At 35.2% G+C, this 19,161-nt stretch overlaps 2 protein-coding genes across 2 annotated transcripts in view; one reads left to right on the top strand and one right to left on the bottom strand.

Moving 5' to 3' along the window:
• Positions 1-15,342, top strand: part of AVEN (apoptosis and caspase activation inhibitor) — an 83,450-nt gene extending 68,108 nt beyond the window's left edge. The window contains exons 3-6 of the mRNA XM_068193084.1: positions 8,809-8,879; positions 12,340-12,435; positions 13,928-14,288; positions 14,897-15,342. Coding sequence (XP_068049185.1) covers positions 8,809-8,879; positions 12,340-12,435; positions 13,928-14,288; positions 14,897-15,015 — 647 coding nt within the window. The 3' untranslated portion in view covers positions 15,016-15,342. The remainder of the gene's footprint in view (positions 1-8,808; positions 8,880-12,339; positions 12,436-13,927; positions 14,289-14,896) is intronic.
• Positions 15,343-15,881: 539 nt separating this feature from the next.
• RYR3 (ryanodine receptor 3) overlaps positions 15,882-19,161 on the bottom strand; it is a 198,371-nt gene continuing 195,091 nt past the window's right edge. The window contains exons 101-104 of the mRNA XM_068193082.1: positions 18,863-18,927; positions 18,659-18,759; positions 17,138-17,189; positions 15,882-16,350 (exon numbers count right to left, since the gene is read on the bottom strand). Of these exons, the coding sequence (XP_068049183.1) occupies positions 16,255-16,350; positions 17,138-17,189; positions 18,659-18,759; positions 18,863-18,927 (314 nt within the window). The 3' untranslated portion in view covers positions 15,882-16,254. The remainder of the gene's footprint in view (positions 16,351-17,137; positions 17,190-18,658; positions 18,760-18,862; positions 18,928-19,161) is intronic.

Here is a 19,161-nt window from a genome sequence, read left to right as displayed (position 1 = left end):
AGGAAAATCCTCCTGTTTTGTGAAGCTACTTTTGTTGTTTCATTAAAAAAAAAAATCTGGCAAGCTCATGTTAGTACTATGACTTCTCATATCTTGCAGAACCCCCCATAAATGCAAGAAAGCCAAGCCTCATACTCACTATATCAAACTGCTTGAATATTTTTAGGCCTGCACATGTGTGTATAATTTATGAATACTTTTGAAGGATAGTCTCATAGACAGAGCATAATGTACCACCTACATGAATAGTGAATTGTGCTTTAGGGAAGGATAGTACTAATTTGGATGTGATTATATTAAAAATAGTCAGAACAGCATCATAAAGAATATTTATTAATTATACTACTATATTCTTCGTTGTAAGTGTTCTGTCAAAGAATAAGGAGTCAAAACTGTAGCACTAAGAAGAATCTAGATTTTTTTACTGTTTTGAAATTCTAATAATGTGAGGGGTGTCAAATTACATGTGTACTTACCATTCAAGATTAAGACTGGCTTTAAATGCTTAAACTGGAAGTTTGAATGTTCAGCTGTCAAATACATTGTAAACCTTTATGATTTGTCTGCTATAAAATTGGAGGGAAGAGGGATAGCGAAAGAGAAGTTTTCCAGTGTTTGTGTGGCATGTAAGGACTGCAGATATGAGATTTTTTTTTCTCTAATTTTGTTAATTAGTGGTTATTATTGCAATTAAAAACTAGCAAGCTGGTTAAAATAAAGTATTTATTAAGTTTATTCATTTGTTTTCTCTAAGATTACTGTTGTGGGAGTTTGGGCATTCTCCTTCTAAAAATAGATTTTTTTGTGGATGGAGGTACAATGTGGAATAAAGGGAACTTATTTTATTCCTGCATTTTCTGGACAAGTAAGCTATGTAATGAATTTTGAAGTTTTCAGACTGAATATTCTGACAGCCTGCTTACAGAAAACTGTAGTAATCCTAGTGTAAATTTATGTAATGCAATTAATCTTAGCTACCTAAGAGCAGTTTATATCTAACTGCATGACAGTTAGATATGAAGTTCTCTTAGATGGAAAAGTGCAAGAATAAATCTGATCCAATGGTGTTCTCACCTCCTGGATATCATACAGCAATGTGTTTGTGTGCACTGTTTACACAGGAGGTATAATGAACAATAATCTTAATAAAGAATAATTAGGAGGAACTTTTCTTAAATAGGACAAGGTAAAGAACCTAAGTCAATGAGTGCCAGTCTGCAACTCAGCAAAAGCTATTGACATACAGTTTCTGTTATTCTTTCTTGTATCTAGTATGGCATGAGGTATCTAAACAACAGTAGTACTTTTATTGTGTTTTTGAAACACATATTTTATTTAAGCTTTGGATTTGGAAACACTGTAAAAATTGGTCTTCATGTGTACTTTAGAAAAAATTAAAACCTCCCTAATGAAGGGCAGAAGATTTTCTGCCCATTATGGGATATATTTTTTAGCTACTCAAAATATCAAACCTTAGCAGGATAGGATGATTAATTATTTGCAAGCTGTACAGTCGGAAGTGTCAACGAAGGGTGCTGTTTCAGCTTTAGCCTCACTTCAGTATAAAACTAAACTCATCCAAGCTCTCATTTTGCTTTTAAAGTGGTTGTGTGAGCTTAGAGGTACTGTCTGGCCCAAGGTCTCAAGGTGGTAATTTTGCTGACTAGAATGCAAAGGTGTGCATCCCTCTCTGCTCTTCTCATCCTTCAGTGCCCATTCTCTGTGGCTGCCACACAGTGGTTCCTCTAAATAAACAGTGCAAACCTGGGATCTTTTGGGATTACTGTCTTTCATTCTGATTGAATGTTGTTCCTCTTGGAGTCTTTTATTTTCATGATGTCTCTCCTGACAAGCCAGAATATAAGAGCACCTTGTGCCAGCAAATGTAAATGGATTCCACTTTTGAGTTCTGCAGTTTGACGTTATGCAAATCTTTCTTTGTGGGTGGGAACCTTGCCATTTCTTCTTTTCTTCCAGTGTTGAATTTCAGCTTTGCTTCCTGATATGGACATGTGCTGGACTGACATTAGTTGCTTATATGGTGATGGAGAAAGCAGTGTCTTCACAAAGGGTCAGATCATTAGTTCCCTTAAACTGTCGGTCTGTGTGGATCACAAACTTTTCTGTTGAGCTACTTTTTCCTCTGTTGGATCCAGTCTTATCAAAATATATGAGCTCTCCCTTTTACCTAAAGGAGTTTCTGTCCCTACCCCTAGGAAGAATCATAAATTTCATTGATCTTGTGTATTTGTGCAGTAATTAAGCTTCATTTTTATTATTATGTTATGCAGCAATCTTTTCCTTTTCTTTGCAGCCTACTTGAATGATACTGCTCAAAAAACAGTATGCTCTGTGGATTTATAGACTTTGTCTAATATTGCAAGTTGGCTGCGGTGACATTTAAAAATCACTAAGTATGTTATAAATTAGTGGCATGAAAAAAATTACACTAGAAAATGTCATAAAGCATCAGGAAAAATGTAAATATTTAAGGTGACTAGCTTAAACTTAATGAAAAGTTTAAGCTTACCTATGGGGAAGTCAGTAACTTTAACCTTAAATATAATTTTATTATTTATTCAGTAAAAAAAGTGAATACTGGAGGAGATGGGATTGGTGCTTATGAATAACCAGGCTACTATAGTTGACAGAAATTTGGAATATGCTTTTTTGTTCAATGCATCTTAGTTTAATATTTTGCATTTTTGCTGCATTCCGAAAGCTATAGTAATGAAGTAATTAATAAAAAATTACGTAGAAAAATAGTGATGAATTTAAGGAAATGTGGAAAAAAATAGAAAAGGGAAATTTGCATTGGCTTGAAAGAACACAGCTACAGACTAAAAATAAATTTGTGAATTGCCTACTTTTCCTCCTAATTTTTCTTGCAGAAAGATAGCCAATTAAGAGAAGAGTAGAGCTCTAAAGGTAAAAAAAAACCCTAGCTATTTGCTTTAGTTTAGGGTTGGTTCTATTGAAGCAGACCCAAGATCCATCTGGAGACACCTGAGCTAAGGTACCTGAGTGTACTATATTATAAGCTACTCTCCCACATACTTTGACCTGCAATAGTTTATGTCTGAGGCACACATATGAGCCAGATGTGCAATCTTTGTGTTTAGAAATAGTTATCCTATATCCCTCCGTGCATGTTGCGCTGTCTGCACTATCTGTTGGTGTGGAGTCCAACAACCCAGCTTCACGTTATAAAGATTTGCCACATTTTATCTGTTCTGAGTCTGTTACCTGCTGGGTTTGTTTGCTGCCTCTAAGTGAGAGGAGACAATGAGCAGTTAGTCCCCATCTGCCCTTTTTATGCCTTTCCTGTTCTTAGATCTCTTTCATGTTCCCTTGGTTCCCCTCCTTTGGCTTAAGGCACTAAATTGCTTCTGATCCAGGATCTGTTCTATGCCTTTTCTAGTGTTTTTAAATTTTTTGAGACTGGGCTTGGGAAACCAAGACTCCGCACAGTATTCGAGGTAATATGTGATAGTGGTGTGATGATGGTCTATGTGCTGTTCACTCCTGCCTTTTTAAGAATTACACAGAGTTTGCTGCTTTGCACATTGTGTAGCACTGATTTTGATTTGGAATGGTGTCGGTTTACCTCTAAGCTTTCTTTGAGAACTACTGCCTATTGCATTTTCAGTATTGAGCTTCATTTGCCATTTTAAAATCTAATTTCTCAGTCTTATGGAGTTCTTATGTCATTCTTCACAGCCTGCCTTCATCCGCACTAACACATGGTATCATCAGCAAATTTTGTTACTTTATTTTCTCGTCTTCTCTTCTGTTTTAATTGAGGGAAGAGATTAAACAGCTAGAGCCCCAGAGAATCGCACAGGTTGTTTAGTTTGATGTGAAAATTGGCAATTTACTCTTTTCTTCCTACTTGAAGGTAATTATTTATTCATATAAAACCTCCTCTTTTTTTGCTGCTCTGAAGTCTTGGGTGAGAAAGGGAGTGGGATGTCAGTGAGAGCTTTTGGAAGTGCATGTAAATTGTATGAACCAGATCCTGCTTATGTGCATGATATTTTGCCTCTTTCAAGAAGTTGTCTTAGATCACGCAGCAGAACTCCACATGCCATGTTGACTCTTACCCAAAATACTGTATGTATCTGCATAGCCATTAAATTTCTGATAGTTTCTACTTTGTCCATCAAACACATTAAGCTGATATTGCATAGTCTTCAGCAGTTTCCCTTTCACTGTTCCCATTATCCTTGAGCTGTCATTTGGGTCTTTAAAGCTTTAAAGGCATTCCTGTTCCTTCTGTCATATTTCTTAGTCACCTGGCATTCATAAAGAAGCAAGTGTACTACTGTTTGTTTTTCTGAACCTCTTTTGGTATAAATTTATTTGTTTGGTTTTCCTGACTCTTGTTAGCCTCTGCATTAGTTTAATAATAAGGAGATTTGTTTCCTGGGGATTTTTTTTGTGTGTGGTTTTGCAGTTTTTTCTTTTTGAATCATTGCGTATTTTGGTATTTGTTGGCTTCACCCTGCTTCTCATTTGAAACAAATTGGTATCTGTCTTTGATTTCAATAGGCTGCAGTTCCTTTATGTGTTAAATTAGTTCTGTTCCTCCTGAACAGACACTCTTTGTTCCAGAACCAGCATTGATTTCAAAAGATCCTTCCTTCTCACTCCTTTCTCTGTGACACATTTTAAATTTTGAAGACATAATTTAGCCTTGGTCAGATAATCCTGCTGTTTGGTCAGATGTTTTTATTTTAAAATGTGACTACTAGTGTTGCATAGTTATGCCAGGGAAATAATTTAGAATATTGTTCTTTTTGAATCTGATTACAAATATCCTGTATAGTTTGCAGTGCAGGCTATGAATATCCTTGCTATCAGTCTTCTATGGAGATAAGCTTGAAAGAGTTGGGGGATTTCAGCCTGAGGAAGAGAAGACTCTGGGGAAACCTTATAGCACCTTTCAGTAGCCAAAGAGGGCTAAAAGAGAGATTATGATTAAAAAGTGGATTTAGAGTATAATATTTGCACTTGCAGCACCTCTTTACAGCCATGGCAATCTTAGAAGGATCATGTTAATTCCTTGCTATTCTCATCCTCCAATTTAATCTCTAAGACTACAGAGTATTTTTCCTCTGTCTTCAGTAATGTTTTATGTGATTGAGAGACATTTTAAATTAACAAAATCATTCCACTAATAGAAGTTTTCCTGCTGAAAACTGGTTTTCTTCCACTTTTTTTATTTTTAGACTTTAAATTTCACAAATGAGAAAATATTTACTATATATTACAGGCAGGACATGTTTTGATTCTACTATTCAAAGAATACTTGTAGGAAAAGATAATTGGGATAATGAAAAACTGAAAGATACCTTTTATTTAAATAAATTGATTTAGCTTTATGATATATTTGAGTGGTAGGAAAGCAAGGTAGTTTAGTAATTCCATTTTCATAATAATTTCACATTTTAAACAATAAATAGTATTGTTTAATATTTGCTTATCATGACTGTTACTAAAGACCATGTGTAAGGTTTACTTGAATGGATTATTTTCAGCTACTCTGTATTTGAAGGCCAAATGATACTTGTAGGTAACATAAAAATTATTCTCAAGAAAAAAAATACTTTTTTATGTTGAAAGTAACTCAAGAGTTATTGCAAGTGGTTTGATTACTTTTCATGGAATAAAAGGAGGTTATTTTCAGGGTAAAGGAACTTGTGAAAAGATAATTGGTTAGACTAACATTCTCATTGACATAATTTGCATTAAATATGCTACTGTGAATGGTAGTTACACTTTTCCATTTGAAATACATGCTTTGTTAACTTACATAAAGAGCCTAATTAAAGTACAGTTTAAGTCATACTCTTTAATTCAGCAATACAATGTCAAACCGAGGATCCATGATTACCAACTTGTGAGTGTGGACAGTCATAAACTAGTTCTTGACCCCAGTGGATTTTCCAGATGAAGTAGGTTAAGTATTTTACATCTGATCATTCTCAGATACTGAAAGCATTTAACTAATCCTTTAGTTTAATTTTACTCTTTTGTAAGAGTAGAGAAACCTATTTCCTCCTTGAAGCAGTGTGAGGAATAACTAGAGCAGTTTTGGGAATATTGGAAAAGTACCTTTGCCTTTGTTCTAGTAGTAGGAAGACTTTGAGGACCGTTTTGTTTTTGGTCAGACTTCTTTGCAAATGTAACTAAATAAAGCCTTTAAATTATGAGCTGTTAAAACATTAATTTTCACATTTTCATACCCATTTTAAAATCAGGAGACTAATATTTTTATTTCTTTGGTTTTCAGAATTAGTTATTATGTATTAGCAGTACTCTAGATATTTTGAAACAGAGGCATTTATTTCCTCTTATGCAATGAATGGGGAGGTGCCTTTGTCAGTAGTGAGACAGCTGTGAGTGCTCAAGTTGAGTGTTTGCATGTGCAGATAGATGCATAAAGATACAGGGCCTTATTTTTCCACACTGCTGAGCATCCCTAGAAAAAGCATGGAACCTGGTGTTTTATTGTATGAACTGAACATTTGTAAAATTAACCACCTCATTAGACATTTAATTGTTAATTTCAGTGCTTATTTTTAATCATTGGCACTTTTCTCTTTGGTAATGGCTGTTTTCAACATTGTAATCTCTGGAGACACTGAAAGTAGACCAAAAGATCGCTGATCAGGCAAGGTTGTATATCAGCACAATCCTACTGAGCCGTGTTAGATAAAGCAATTGAAAATAAAGAAATACAGAAATACTTATTCAAGCTGGACATGGTAATGGCCTTAAATATTTATATAAATATTCAGCTGAGAAGGTCACTTTCTTGCTGTAATGCTTCTGAAAATGATTATGGTGGGTGTGCCTGGAACTTAGTGTTATTAGCATATGACTATATTTGCATACCCAATCACCATACATGAAATGCAATAAACTAGAAGTGCACTTTAGATATTAAAAAAAAAAATTCACAGCCAATAAACTTTAGATTTTACCTGCAGGACGATTAGATCTCTCGTTTCTCATTATTTGGCAAAGAAATAGGCCAATTACTACGCCATTTTACTGCTTATTCATTGTTTTTGCAAAAGAGAAGCCAGCTGATGCTTGCTGGCTATTGAGTAAAACTGCTGGAAGGTTGCACTCTCCTACATTTTGGGACAGGCAGACAATGTAAAACAAGTAATTTTGGGGAAGGCAGATTATATGTTCAGATTTTGTCTGCAGGATTAAGGGCATGATTCAGGAATCATCAAAAGTATGAATGGCAGTTAGGATGTCGAGAGCCAAATGAAAGCTAGATGATCAATTGTTGGTAAAGCCATTGAAAACTTCCTTTAGGGCATTCATTCTCTTTTAGAGAGAGCTATAGCTTCTCAGCCGAGTGATGAAATAAATCACAGTGACTCACAGATGATCCCAGAATGGGTCAGGTTGGAAGGGACCAGAGTGGGTCATCTGGTCCAGCCTCCCTGCTCAAGCAGGATCATCCCAGAGCACATGGCACAGCATTGTGTCCAGATGGTTCTTGAATATCACTAGTGAGGGAGACTCCACAACCTCCCTGGACAACCTGTTCCAGTGCCCACAGTAAAGAAGTTCTTCCTCATGTTTTGGTGGAACTTCCTGTGCATCAGTTTTTACCCATTGCCTCTTGTCCTATTGCTTGGCATCACCAAGGAGAGCATCTTGACACCCTCCCTTCAGATACTGACAGACAGTGATGAAATCCCCTTTCAGTAATCTCTTCTTGAGACTGAACAGTCCCAGCTCACTCAGCCTTTTGTCAAAAGAGAGACTCTCCAGACCTTTAACCAACTTAGTAGCTCTCTAATTCTCAGGATCAAATTTCATCTCCTTCATGTAATAATTCTGCATGGCTTTTTTTTTTCTTCCTAACAGAACTCCTGAAAGTTATTTATCCTTAAATTGCAGTCTAAGAAGAAACATCTTAGATTTCTCTTACTCTGTACCTTTGGCCATCATCTTGCAACTCTAATCTTTCATGTTTCCTCTGTTACAGACCTTACTTATTTTTTTGAGTTACTGGAGTTCTTGTATATGTTTTTTTCAGTAAATAAATGTGTAGGTCTGTCTTTTGTAACACAACATGGGGATGCAATAAAAATACTGCATTTCAGGCAAAAGGACAATCCACTATCCCTTATAGTAAGAAAAAGTTTATACTGGCTTGAAGGAATGTGGTAGGTTAGAAGATGCTGTAACTATGTATTTAACTTAATTAATCCTTTTTAAGGGTTTGTTTTAATTCAGTCCTTTTTGCGTATGAATTGGACTTTGGGGTTCAGTGCCTTTTTCTGATGATGTGCTGGAGGAGGGAGTAGTAGGAAGAGAGAGAATAAAGCTACCAGACAACAGAAAGTTTTTATTTGGCTTGTACAAAATGATTTAAAAGAATATTTACAATCTATTTTTAGAAATACTTCCATGTTGGTAAGAGAAAATCTATCTACAGAACTTTCAAAGCTGTTGATAAGACATTCTCTCTGTGAATACTATGTTTATTCCTAATATGTTGTCCAAACTGGATCTTTGAATGAAAATCTTGCATGTTGGCATGGTACCTAACACCTCATCATTCAGTTTTGTATTTGTTGCCCCTTTTTAGTGCTGTTTTGCAATAAGTGATTAAAAGTCCTATAGAAGTTAGGCACAAATAAGTTTAATATTGTGAATACAAGCAGCACTAATAAGAGGTGAGATTTGTTTCTTGAATTTACCTCTTTGGGCTTGGGAACTTCTTTGAAAACATTTTTATTCTTTTTAAAAATAAATATATTTTTTTTTCCTTAGGAGATTCCTTTACACAGTTTCGTTTTGCTGACGAGAAGGAATGGGATAAAGAAAGTATATGCCATAAGCAGGTAACAGCATTATAATTCAAATGATTTTATATAGATAATCACCTGGGACACAGAATATCTAGGCAGCTGTGCCTTCAGCAACAAATTATTAATACGACAGTAGCACACTTTATTCTGTATATTTTTATCGACTTCTCTCTAATGCTAGAGACTCTTGTCCTTGGGCCTCCTCCTTTTTTTTCTACTGAAGACTAATCAAAGCCACAGGCTCAGTTTTTAAGTTATGTTGGGAGGAAAGAACAAGAAAGCCCTCCAGTGAAGAGAAATAAAGAACTATCTCTTTGCTTTACTGACACAGGAATTCAGCCTTCCTTTTTCAGCTGTATTCAAGAGAAAAGTGTTTAATAGAATGACTATAACAAAACCTGTAGGAGTATATTCATATATTGGACTGTGAAGCATTCCAGTTCCTTCAAATTAACAGTTCATATCCTCTGGTTGAAACTTCATGCCCTAAATAATTAGGACACCAACTAGATTTTTTGTATATGAATTCTTTATGCTTGAATAAAAAGGAGCTTAGCAGTAGAAGTCTCCTGTTTTCTCCATCCGGATACCTTAGTGTTTCAATCTCTGCAGCTGTCTTCCTTGTCCAAGTCGCCTAAATTTTTGCAAAATACATGCTTTTTTCTTCCAGGCTTTTCTTAATATTGCTGTGAAACTCTGCTTGATTGTCTCTTGTAACATCCACATGTATTCAAATTTTTAAATTTTGCTATTTATTTTCTAAAATATTACAATAATTATTACCTGGAAAGAGGTATTTAAAGGTACTTTAGAGTTGCAAAGTCCAATTAAAGTGAGGAACTAAACCCAAATACAGCATTTGTCTAAACCATCACCTGTTTCTTCAGTGGAACACAGGCTTTCAGTGACTATTTTTTCTTATCAGTTCTTCCTTTCCTAGTGCGTAGGATGGTGTCAGTATCCCAAATATTAATTTCTTCATAATTTCCTCAGAGGCTTTTCATTTTAGCATTTAGGTGATTAGAACACAATAATTAATTCCTGAATGGCTAAAGCCATTGTAAGCAGACTGAAGCTACATGTTGTCACCATTACCCTTCCTTTGTTTTCTTATTTTAATCCAGAATCCTGTCCCAGATGGTTTCATAGCATTATCTAATTTTTCACATTGTCTCTGCTCTTCAGCCTGGTATCTCATTTTTTTTATGACCCATCTTTCTTTTCCCTGAAAGGCAGATCCAAGTCTAATTTTCATCCTAAATACCCTTTGCCAAATTCCTGGCCTTTGCCTCTTAACTCACCTGTTTCTAGTTCTTTGCCTGACTACATTACGTACAGGATTAGAGAATTTTAAACTGAAGTAAATTGGTTATGAGGAAACAGAGCAAAGCAGACTAGTTGCAGAATTATTAGTTATTTCTCATTCTCTATCTTTTGTAGAAAACAATGGCAAAGCATCAGTTTCAAATGTGGAATGGAAATGTAACAATGACATCAACAATAACAGAATTTCAATTTATTAAGAGTACTGTCTTTCATTTTCACAAAAAGTAGATTTGCATTTGTTCCATTGCATATTGATAAAATGCAATAAAAATCATGGTCTCGTTCACATCATGGTCTGCAATTGAAAAAGCACAGTTATTAGTCATGTGGATTTTTCAATAAAAATGGCAATTCCAGCAACAAAATATGCCTCTACAATTTTTTGAGCAAATAATGCTATGTGCCATGAAGTGTTTATAATCTATTAAGTACTGCTTTGATCCCTTTGCTTTTTATTAGAACACCACTTCTGGAGAATTCTCTACTTAGATATCAAATTCCTTCTTCTATTATGTTATATCTCAAAATACCCCTTTTCCTTTATCCTCAACATTTCCTCCTTTTCCCTATCTCTTTTTTAACTTAATTTACAATGTTCATTCATATTAATATTTTTGCAAGTATACATAGCTCTCCCAAAATGCACTTAAATATTTCTTATTCAGTTGTATCTTTTAGAATTTTTTGTGTTACCATATTCATACAATTTCCTTGTCTTTTGCTACTGTGCATAAGCTACATTTGATCATTAATATCCTTAATATCCTTAATTGTCAAAATAACTGTATTTTCTGAACATCTAGTTCATTGCTGGGCAACAAGAACTATTTGCTGAAGACTTTGTGAGGTTACTTTCACCAGTCAATCATCTTTTATGGTGATCACTAATCCATTGTAAAATGAAGTTCTCAGTACAGAAGAAAAATTCTTACATCAGATATTTTTTTAGTCCTTTTATTCTGGATAAATAGGACTTTTTTAGTCCTTTTATATGTTGGATACCAGAACCTGAATTTGGATGCAAGAAACTGTTAAATCGACGGCATTGCTTCTTTTAAAAATTTATTTTAATTTTGCAAATATACTGTCAGAACACACTATGTCTTTGATGTTCATTCTTGCTTCATGTGCAGGTGTTAAAAGCCTGTTAAAAGGTGTTGACTGGCTTTTGGAAACAGTATGAATTTCTTTAACAAATCTCTTATGATATGTCACAAAACTCTCCTGATTTATGAGTATTTGTTCTAAATGTCTGTGCCAGTCTACATCATATTGAGAGGGACAAATTTGTGTCTCTTCAAGTGAGATTTGGAAGCAACTTTTCTACTTCCATGAAAATACAGACTGAGAGCATTAGACTGAACTTAAGCATTTAGTTGTCAGATTTTAAAATACTGATGGATATCAGATTTATCTTTGCCAGTTTATCCATGGTGTACTCTGAGCTTGAAATCTGTTTTAAAACTACTGAAATCTGGTCTGTTCTGTAGAAACCACAAATATTGCTGGTCCATTTTGTGTAATTTTGTTTTTTAAGAAAGGGTCAAGAGAAAAGGCAACTTAAATACCTGTCGCAGTAATAAGTTCTCATTTAACAGCAGTGGCATATCTTTCTGGAGTGTCATTTTAGAAGTGTTTGTAACTATATACTTTGTTGCTTTTGGAAGTATCAAAACACTTGAAAAAGTGGGGAAGTATGAAAAGGTCTCTGTTGAGGCATTAAATTTAGCTACACAGGAGCTGCATGGGATGATTGCTTAGGAAATAGTGGCAACTCATTAAATAATAGCAATTCACACTGCATGAAAGCTTCACAGTTCAAAAGATGTTTCAGTTGGAAAAGCTTATTATGCCATTGTCAACTTCCTGAACTATTTCCTACTTTGGAATTTCAAGGTATTGTCTAAGGAACATTCTATTTATACCTTGTTTTTAACCATAAGTGATTATATGCATTTTAGGTGTTTATATGTTATTATTTAGCCAAGCTGCTTCGTAAAAGTGTATTTTAAACTATTAATTTGTGTATTTCATTAGATTTCTCGAATGTATGTGACAGGGAAATGCAATACATTGAAATTATGATGGTTTTTGTTGGTGGATGTTTTTGTGTTTGGTCGGTTGTGGTTTTTTTTACAGGTGTTCTATATGTTGTATTGTGTTTCAGTTCTCTGCACTTTCTGTTGACTGCCAGTCTTTGGTCCAGGCCCTTCAAGAATTGCCTCTACATCTGAGGCTGAATATAGCTGCTGACCTTGTGCAGGTAATGCTGTGAAAGTTCACAAGGAAATGTAAATATTTTAGGAGAAATAATGTGTGCAAGAATGATTAGTCTTCAGACAGAAGTAGAATGTATTATATAAGTAAATACATTCATTTAGATGTGTGTGTCAAGTGGCATGTAATGCAGGATACCCCTCTATTGACACATTTTGTGTGCCTATTTGGCCTTAAACAAAATGTCTGGATGTGCAGCATACTAGATTTGAAATCAGGTATCAGAGTGCTTGACTTGGAATGATTGCACTTGTTTTAGTGTTTGGAAGTGTAAGTGCTTTCACATTCTTCCTGCTAAGTATATTAATTGTGATTTAATCTTCTACATAGCTAATATCAACAAGCGTGCTTTTCTCCATGAATCAATCCTTATAGGTAAAACTGTCAACTGTACAGGTGAAGAAAATATCATTTATTCTCCAGTGGCAGGATTGCAACAATATTTTTAAAGTGTTCCTTCAAACTGTGAAAAAGAAAATACTAATCTAAGGGAAAAAGAGCCAGTGAGATTTAAATATTAAAGAAAAAATCTTAAAAGGATCCATTTGTCCAAGCAAGGAGAAGTATGGCCCTTACAGAAGGATTAAGACTAGCCCTAAGGAGAAGGACTTTGGGTGTGAATGAAAAGCTCAGCATGACTCAGCAATGCGTGCCATGTTTCAAAGGGAACCTGACCATCAGGTCGGGAGAGGTGATTCTCGCTGGGTGCTCTGCCCTTACGAGATCCCATCTGGAGAGCTGCATCCAGCTCTGGGATCCCCAGCTCAAGAAAGACATGGAGCTGTTGGAGTGAGTGCAGAGGAAGGCGACAGGTTGATCAGAGAGCTGGAGCACCTCTCCTATGAAGACAGACTGAGAGTTGGGGCTCTTCATGCTGGAGAACAGAAGGTGCCAGAGATCTTCCAGAACTTACCAGTACCTACAGAACAGAGCTGGAGAGGGACTTCTCACATGGGCATGTGTAGACAGGACAAAGGAAATAGCTTTAAGCTGAAGGAGGGTTGGTTTAGATTAGATTTCAAGAAGTTCTTGACTGTAAGTGTGGTGAGGCACTGAAACAGCTTTCCTAGAAAAGTTATGGACTACCTATCCCTGGAAGTGTACAATGCCAGGTTGGATGAGGCTTTGAGCAATCTGGATTAGTGGAAAGTTCCCTGCCTATGGCAGGCAGCTTAGAACAGATAATCTTTAAGATCTCTTCCAAACCAAACCATTCTATGATTCTGTCAGTGCCAGTGTTAGCATACAATCTCATTTCTCTAATAAGGTATAAAAGGAGTTTGTATTTTGCATTTGTTTTTGCAAAAGTATCAAGATAACTTTAGTTTAGTTTTCTACTTCTGAATTCGATTCTGTGCACATTTCCTGTACCTTCTTAAGTGATCAAATATAGCAAGTATGAATTATAATCCAAATTAGACAGAATAGTAATAATAGATAATCATTATAAGGATTCAAGTCCTTTCTTGTGCTTATAGGCATCAACACCTCTAGAGATCCCACAGATGAGATCTAAAATTTTTGAAGATGGGAAGAAGAGAGAGCAGCTGTTCCGACAGTCTCTGGCTCAAAGTGAAACTGTGTTGGTCTCCCATCCTCTTGGTAATTCTGTTGCTCCTTCAGAACCTGGGAGTAAAAATGGCTCTAGGTCAAATGCAGGAGAATCATTTCAAAAAGTCCATCCACTATCAAATCAAGACACTGACCATTTGGATGAAGAACTAGATCTTCTCCTGAATCTAGAGGCTCCCATTAATACAGAAAATAGACCTACGTCAGGTACATTATCCTGCAGCATATCAACTGAGAAAGATTTGAAAATGGATTGTAAAGAAAATGGTAAGTTTTCTCCCCAGCATGACCTTATTTAATTTCCACTGCTCTCCATTTTGATGTTTTTGAATTTTTGATTAGCCAATCAACAGTACTGCTATCATAATCTGTCACACTGCATTTCATTTATCTGGGGCTGTGTCCTGGCCCATTTGTTAATTTTCAGTTTTAGGTCCTCACTAACCTGAAGTTTCACCATTGTCAGTTCACTTTAAATATAAAGTGAAATTCCTCTGCAAAATAGCATTGGGCTTATGATTTAGCAAAAACTTAATTTTTTTTTTAAATGTGTACTTCTAGGGAATTTTATTGCAGGGGAGAAAAATTTTTTGTGTAACTTCATCAACCTTTAGTTCACTGTGCTAATAGTGTACAGGGGAATTGACAGCTATTTCTGATGGCTTCTCCTAAATGCCAATTTCAAACTTTACTAGCATTGATTTTACAAAATGAAGTTTAGCATGGAAACTATTTTTGGAATATGACTTGCTGTTCTTCAAGAAGGAGAGATTGTGTTTAAATACAGTCAGTTGTGCTTTAAAAGCATAACAATGCAGGACAGAGGTAATACGGATTTGTTTCCAGATATTGTGTTCTTGTTTTCGCTTCTCTAGAGCCTTTAAAAGTAGATATGCCCGAAGAGAAGAGCACACCATCACAGCAGCAGCAAGGTACATCTAAAGATGTTACTGAAGAAGAGCTTGAAGACTGGCTGGACAGCATGATCGCCTGAAGCTCAAATTTCCACATATGAATAATTGAATATAGCAAACATTATGTAGAAACTTGAATCTTTCTTTATCTCCTTGTTATTTCCTTTCTCTGTCTGCCAAATGCCTGTTTTTCTTTGCTGGCGCTTAAAATTTTGTGCAACCAAAATGAATTTAGAAAAGATTGAAAATTGTTGAAGACTAATGATATTATTAGAGAGGTCTAAAATTTGTGATGAAGTTAGAGTTTTCTTTGTTAAACAAGCAGGCTACAGTGCAGAAAGAGAAGTTATTTCAGCTTGTACTTGCTCTATGTAGTCCTTAAAATAAAGCTACGGATGAACAATGAATATATGTGTTTTTAGTTACCATTGTCACAAAAGAGTATTGTAGAAAAATGGGAAAGATGACAGCAACAGTTATATTTGGTTTATAATACTTTATTGCAATGGGCACTTTTCATTAGAAGAAAAAAAAAAGCATAATCCTAGCAACTTCTACTTGCAGGTGACCATAGAGCATTGTTTTATTTTGGCCTAAGATTTAAATTGTGTTCATTTTGATACAGTGTATGTCTTTTAACAGCAGTCTCTAATAAGCTGTTATTGAAGGTAGTATATAAACAAACTTTAAGTGCAATTTGATACAGAAAGACAGAAAAGCAATACAGTTAATGGGTCTGTTCATCTAGAACACTAACAAAAAGTTTGCATAGCTATGTCTACAGAGGTTTTAAGGCACTTTAATGTTTCAAGGTTGACAAGTGTTTGAAAATGATTTCTTTTTAACTGCTTAAAGCTTTTCAAACTGTATCTTAATACATTCACTAGCAAATACTGTGGGGAAAAACTGGACAGCATTTAGTTGAACTATTTTTTTCTGAGGTACGGTCACTGATGTTCAAGTTCTTCAATGTCAGATGTGCAATTAAGATGCCTTTTAGCCCTTTCAACTGTACTGCCAAACACCACGTTAATGATGTGGTTGAAAAGTTGTTATAATTTTAGGCCATGTTTGAACTGGAAGGCTTAAATTAATCTGGCATAGTTTTTGCTAATTAAAATTCCAACAAAAGACCTGTTTCACATGTGGTAGGTACAAAAAGCCTCTGAAATAGTGTCAAATTTTATGTGTGTCTTGAACTTTGAAGACATTTAAAGCAAATACAAGCTGTGAAATTATGCCGTGAAAAGAACAGAATTTTTTTTTTTTTTGTATACTGGATCTTAGCAGTTCATGAATAAATCATTTCTTTTGTGATATTAGCCAAGTTGATCCTCATACTGTTTTCGGAAGCAGTCACCTGCCGGGAAAAAATCCCAACATCTTTCTTGGTACATCTTCCACACAAATGATTCCTGAAAATGAGAAAGAGTATTTATTTTACCAGTCACTGTGCAGTCAGTGCTGTAGATAAACTTCTAACAATAACCACATACTGTGCCTGCTACAATGGAGTAGAATTGTAAAGACACTGGAACTCAAAAGATTGTAACTCAATAATGTTTATAAAAGTTTTATACTTATCTTAATTCAGTACTATTGAAATTTACAGTCTATTAGTAAAATATCCAAGTATAAATTAATGAATCTATATATATCAGAGTAAATCTGTTGACAAATTTGTATATAAGCAAATGCGTTTTGCTTTGAATGGAAAACAAAGGTACTTCTGTAGCATTTGCCTAAGAGCTTCTTATAATTAAGTTCTAGTTATTTTCTTATTTATTTGCCTTTAGGGCCTAACAATGCTAAATATATGGTCACCTAAATACCTATCTATCTACACATATATAGATTTTGACTATCAATATAGTAGCTTATCTACTTAATTCTTTTGGGAATAAACTACACCTGGTGCATTTGAGATTTTCTTTTCAGAGATAGGATGACAGTAAGATTACTACTAACTGACTTCTGACAGAGTTCACTGCTGGGTGAAATAGCACAGTGCAGCATTCTCCCCCTCCCTTTTGTTTTAACCTTTCCTTTTGCTGGCAGTAGCCTCTTGGGGAGAGTGGCATCATCCACACTTCTCAGTGGTACATCAGTTCCACCTGCTGGTACACAGCTACAAGGCTTAAAAAGATTAAATTGTTGAAAGATAAGCTTAATGGTTTTTCTTAAATTTTATTTTCTACTCACCTGGCCAGTATGCTCAGTTTCATCCTTGTTTATTAGATACATTAAGAAGAACCTGAAACAAGCACATGAAGTAGGTATTAATGCAGGGAACATTGTATCTCTGCCTGACCTTTTCTAGTCTGTGTTATGTGAGGAAGATTATGCCAACCATCAAAACAATGACGCTGCTAGGCATCTAAAGTGCTTAATTTAAGGGAGAAAATTCTGTCCTGAAGCATGTCTCCTGTGAAAGTGCTAAGAGGTAAAAAATCTATAGAAGTAGAAAAATGCAGTTTAGCATTTCCTTCGTTTCAGTGTGAGGATCAATACCTGAATTAGGCATATGCCAAATTCTGAGCACATATGATCCAACATGTCACCTTGGAAGAGGTTACTATGGCTACTGCATGAGAAGTGTGGCAAATACTGAGCTGCACCAGTTCTGAGCACTGCTGCTGTACAGCTCATAGGCTGAGCCTATCCTTCCCCAACCCCTGAGCTCAGTCAAATATTGAGAGCTTCAACTAATTAGGAAGACTGTAAAGAACCAACTGTGGTCTGTTTAGAGGTAATACTACTCATGGTTGGTCAGTTTCAGTGCAGTGAATTTGGAATGAGGTTATGTGCTTTCATTGTGAAGGAAGTAAAGTACACTGATTTTAACAGTTCCTCATTAAAGGGTAACCTGGGTAAAAAGATTGTTCACTATATATTCTATTATGAAGAAAATGGCCATTTTTAATTTATGGTGAATTAGAGGTTCCCATGTAACAACTAAGCAATTTGGTATAGTAAGAAAAGCTTGGATGTTGTAGACTGTTAAAACTATAGATATTAGTAGAAATTTGAACCACATTTAGCAATTTTTTTTTTTAATAATTTAAAGTTCAGATGCACTGTTCCAAAGCCAGATTGCTATAAGATTTCACCGGCTTCTCCTTTCATTCTGCTCGTGCAATGCTTGTATAATTAATTATCTTTGTTGTGAGTAACTAATGCAACAAGAATAATTTTTTTAATATCCTCTTAGGTCTGCTCTATATTTACTAATGAAAGTGGAAGAGCACTCTCTTGGGAGTTTGGTATAGTCTAAGCATGTACAGCTCCTGAGTGCTTCAAGGTTTCAAAACGCTCCACTGTCACTAAAGAACTATAGGAATGGAGTTAATTATTTTTTGGAGCTTATCTTTAAAGAACTTTCTAGAAGTGCCTTTATTTGCTTTGTTTTGGTTTGGGTTTTCTTTTTTATCAAATTGAAGCCAATTTTCTATGGTCTCATCAGCATTACCAAGCCATCAGAAGTCACAACTAAAATTCCACACTAAAGCAACATACTACTAAGGTACCTCATGTGCAAGGTAAGCACTTTAAAGGTAACCATTAGTATGGAATAGAGGAGGGGAAAGGAAATACCCTAAAGGAGAGGAAATATTCCTCAGTTTTGTAGAATTCTGGCTTGGGATTTTCAGCAATGTGTGCACCTAAATGACACTACATCTGAAATATCTCTTTATTGTAATTCCAATTGTAAAATGTACTTACAGATAGTTTGCCAAGTTATGTTCTTGCAAAGTATGTGTTTCAAAGCCATGTGGGGTTGTGTCAAAGTAGTCATTGCCAATTCCACAAATAAAGCATTTGGTCTGAAAGCAGAAGTTGTGGTTACAGATGAATTTTAACTCAAAAACACTAATTAGTGACAATCTAGGTGAGCTAGAGCAATGACAAATGTAACATGCTTCCTACCTCCATGTCTTCCCTCACTTGTTCTTGCTGGTCTCTTAATTCACCAAAAGCATCAATAATCAGACCTATTTCAAATAGAAAAGTAGCAACACTTGAGTACTTAGCAATATTCATATTGCAAGTAATGTCAGTCCTCCAGTGTCTAGAATTTAGTGTACTTATACATACAGGCACAATCTTGAGAGTGGAAAGACTTTTTTGTGCTTTATTATAGTCCATTTAACCTTACACAAACTCATCTCTTTTGTTCCCATGAATGAAATTAATTTTCACTCTCCTCTTTAAACTCTTATATCCCA

The sequence above is a fragment of the Anomalospiza imberbis genome, chromosome 6, assembly GCF_031753505.1.
Source record: "Anomalospiza imberbis isolate Cuckoo-Finch-1a 21T00152 chromosome 6, ASM3175350v1, whole genome shotgun sequence".
Classification (NCBI taxonomy): Eukaryota; Metazoa; Chordata; class Aves; order Passeriformes; family Viduidae; genus Anomalospiza; species Anomalospiza imberbis.
The sequence above is the reverse complement of the archived record's forward strand: the minus strand, read 5'-3'. Positions and strand labels throughout refer to the sequence as shown.